Raw genomic sequence first — 3,220 nt, forward strand, 5'->3', positions numbered from 1 at the left:
CTAAGATTTTCAGGGCCGAGTACAATAACCTCAGTTTGATCTGAATTAAGAAGCAGAAAGTTAGCTGCCATCCAGGTCTTTATGTCTTTAAGACATTCCTGCAGTTTATCTAATTGGTGTGTGTTACCTGGCTTCATGGATAGATAGAGCTGCGTGTCATCTGCATAGCAGTGAAAATTTATGCTATGTCTTCTAATGATGCTGCCTAAGGGAAGCATGTATAATGTAAATAGAATTGGTCCTAGCACTGAACCCTGTGGAACACCATAATTGACCTCAGTGTGTGAAGAGGACTCTCCAAAACATCCATGTTTCCACCCGGTTGCAGAGAAAGCGTTTGACAGAGTTAACAGGAAATTTTTATTTGCAACTTTACACAAATTTGGTCTTGGAAACTCTTTCATTAACTGGTTAAAAATATTATATTTTAATATTAATATATAGTTTAATATTTTAAACAACCTAATTAATAGAGTTGCATATTTCCACTAAGTACTGTTTCGAATACCAGAATAGGGAGGATGGTGTAGGTTAAAGTGTAGTTAGATAGACCAGTATTACTGGACTATAAAATATTTTGGGTGAAGCCTATTTTTTGCATACAGGTATAACAGAATAGCTTTGGTGTTTTGTTTTTTAAAACTTGAGTATGAACTTATACAAAATGCAGCAAGATATTAAAAAACCTGTTTTATTGATTATAAAATACAGTATATCGGATTCATATCGGTATCGGCAGATATCCACATTTATGATATCGGTATCGGACATAAAAAAGTGGTATCGTGCCATCTCTATGTTAGGATGCCTGGGTCGTTGACCCAGGGTTTTGAGTTTATTATATTATTTATCATTTCTAGTCTTTTGGTTTCTTTGTCAGAGTTGTGCTTTCTGGTTTCTGTTCTGTTCCATAGTTGCTGTGTCAGTCTACGTCTCTGTTCCCTCTGTTGCAGTGCCTGCCTGTGAGTCTGTGTTATGTTTCCTGTTTTACTTTGAAAGTCCATGTCTCATGTTAATGTGTCTGTTTGTGCTTCCTTTGTCTCATTAGGCCTGAGTTGCCCCAGCTGTGTTTCCCTCCTGTTACCCATTCCCTGATTGCTCCCTCTGTGTATCCAAGCCCTGTTTCTCTGTGTCCGTGTCGCGATCTACCCTTATCCACCCTTATTTTGCTGTGTGTTCCGTCTGTGTAAAGTTTACCTTGGAATCTCAGTTTTGTTACTTTTTTGGACTTCAGCATTAAAGCTGTATTTGAGTTCACGTTTCATTTCCGTGAGTCTGCATTTTGGGTCCTTTATATCACCACTCCTGCCTGCACACAGCCGTTTCATAACACTCTACTGACAAGTTCATGCTCAACTGAAAGGTTTTCTGGCTGCAAAATTGTGAGCCAATTCATCACTATGTCCTTTAAAAACTTTTATTGGCATTATAATAATTCCGGAATATCTTGATGTTTTAGCAGCAAGAACAGTGAGGAAAAAAATAACTACTTCTTTTTAACAGTCTGGAATATATGTCAACATTAAGATGACAGTTAATTTTTGATAGAAGAATAAAAAGATTGGTCAGATTTTAACTATCTTCGCAGATATTTAGTTATCAAAATATCAAAAAATTTTCATATTACTGTTGTTCAAAATGTTTAAAATTGGTAATGACTATCCTGTTAGCCAAATCCTCTAAATACTCAAACAGGAATATAGCCATAAAAATCACAATACACGTGGAGGTTTTTTTGGGGGGGGGCTATATGGCGATATTTCCTCAAGATATGTCTTGAGGAAAATTTTGGCATAATTAATATACATCAACAGGAAAAATAACAGCAAACTGGAAAATGTGACAAAACAAAAATATTTATTAATAACAGCCTAAATATTGTACCTGTGATGATAATTTTGCTTTGTATGATGCCGTAATTCACAGTGTAATATGCAATAATAATCCATTCAAATAAAGCTCTTTCCTGAATGTCTCCCTAAACCTCATGTAAAGTCTCTCCTTTCACAACTCACTTCCATAATAACATATTCAATAAAAATAACACGAGTCCATACATTCACAGTTTTAGAAACAGAAGATGGAGGAGCCAGGATTTCATCAAAAAGTTAACCCTCAAGCAGGCTTGGAAAATGTGGGAAATGATAGTACAGGGCTATAGCTATGTAAGCTTGGTCTCAAAATAATACATGTTGGACACCAGTTTACAGTGTCTTGAAAAACTGTCAAATATGCACATCCACAAAGGCCTCCATCCAAGCTAAACATGTCAACCCTTGTCTTCTACCACTGGGCACTTCAACCGACAGCATAGATGATATATGAGGACAGGTCTGATAGTCTGATCTCTTAGTCCATAGGTGAGAGAAGTCAGACACCTGGGTAAGATAATAAAGAAAAGATAAAAAACATTCTGAATGCGAACAAGTACTATCCTTGTGACAGTCACTGAAAGAGGTACAAGCAATGGGTAGTAAATAGTTGAGGAGAGGCTGAGGATCAGCTGGAAGAGATTCAAGAGCAGTGTGTTACGAGCTTTAATGGCTAAGGCTTTGTCTGTGGAGGCTGACCTGGCTGCTACGATCACACCAATGTAAGAGAAAATGACTGCCACACCAGCAGCCACAAACACAATACAAGTGAAAGCTTTGTCAAAATGATCAGACTTTGACCCGAGCAGAATACCTATCTCAGAACAAAGATATTTCACCTCTATTTTATCCAACTTTTCAAATAGTGCTAAAAACAACAGAGTGCGAATAATAATGTTTAAAAAACTGATGGCCCAAATCACAATGATAGCTGCCCCTGTGTTTCTGATGGTGATGATGGTCCCATGCCTCAGTGGGTAGCACACAGCAACATATCTCTCAAGAGGCATCACAACCAGTGTGAGAGGAGAGATCACAGCTGTGAGCTGAGTAAAGTTGACAAGAAAAGTACATACAGGATATGAAATTCTTATTCTAAGAACTGCAAGAAGAAAATGAATCTGACTCTGTGCCAGCTGCACAGTGTCCGCAAAAAGGAGGTTATAAAGAAGAATGTAACGGCAGGTCTCACGAAACACAGGTTTACTCCTCAGAGTGAACAACATGATGCTATTGATAAAGAGAAACACACAGGTCGGAAGTGTTGTCAGAGTAGAAATCATGACTCGTTCTTCTAATGCCTGATACCCGACAGTGATGTTAGTGAGAGTCTGAGATATACTTGACAT

General features: G+C 37.7%; 1 protein-coding gene across 1 annotated transcript; it reads right to left on the minus strand.

The window, feature by feature from the left end:
• Nucleotides 1–2,269: 2,269 nt before the first annotated feature.
• LOC100704904 (odorant receptor 131-2-like) lies at nt 2,270–3,220 on the minus strand. Its single transcript, XM_003452556.2, has one exon. It carries the CDS (start codon nt 3,218–3,220, stop codon nt 2,270–2,272), a length of 951 nt encoding a protein of 316 aa, XP_003452604.1.

Source organism: Oreochromis niloticus, linkage group LG10 (assembly GCF_001858045.2).
Source record: "Oreochromis niloticus isolate F11D_XX linkage group LG10, O_niloticus_UMD_NMBU, whole genome shotgun sequence".
Classification (NCBI taxonomy): Eukaryota; Metazoa; Chordata; class Actinopteri; order Cichliformes; family Cichlidae; genus Oreochromis; species Oreochromis niloticus.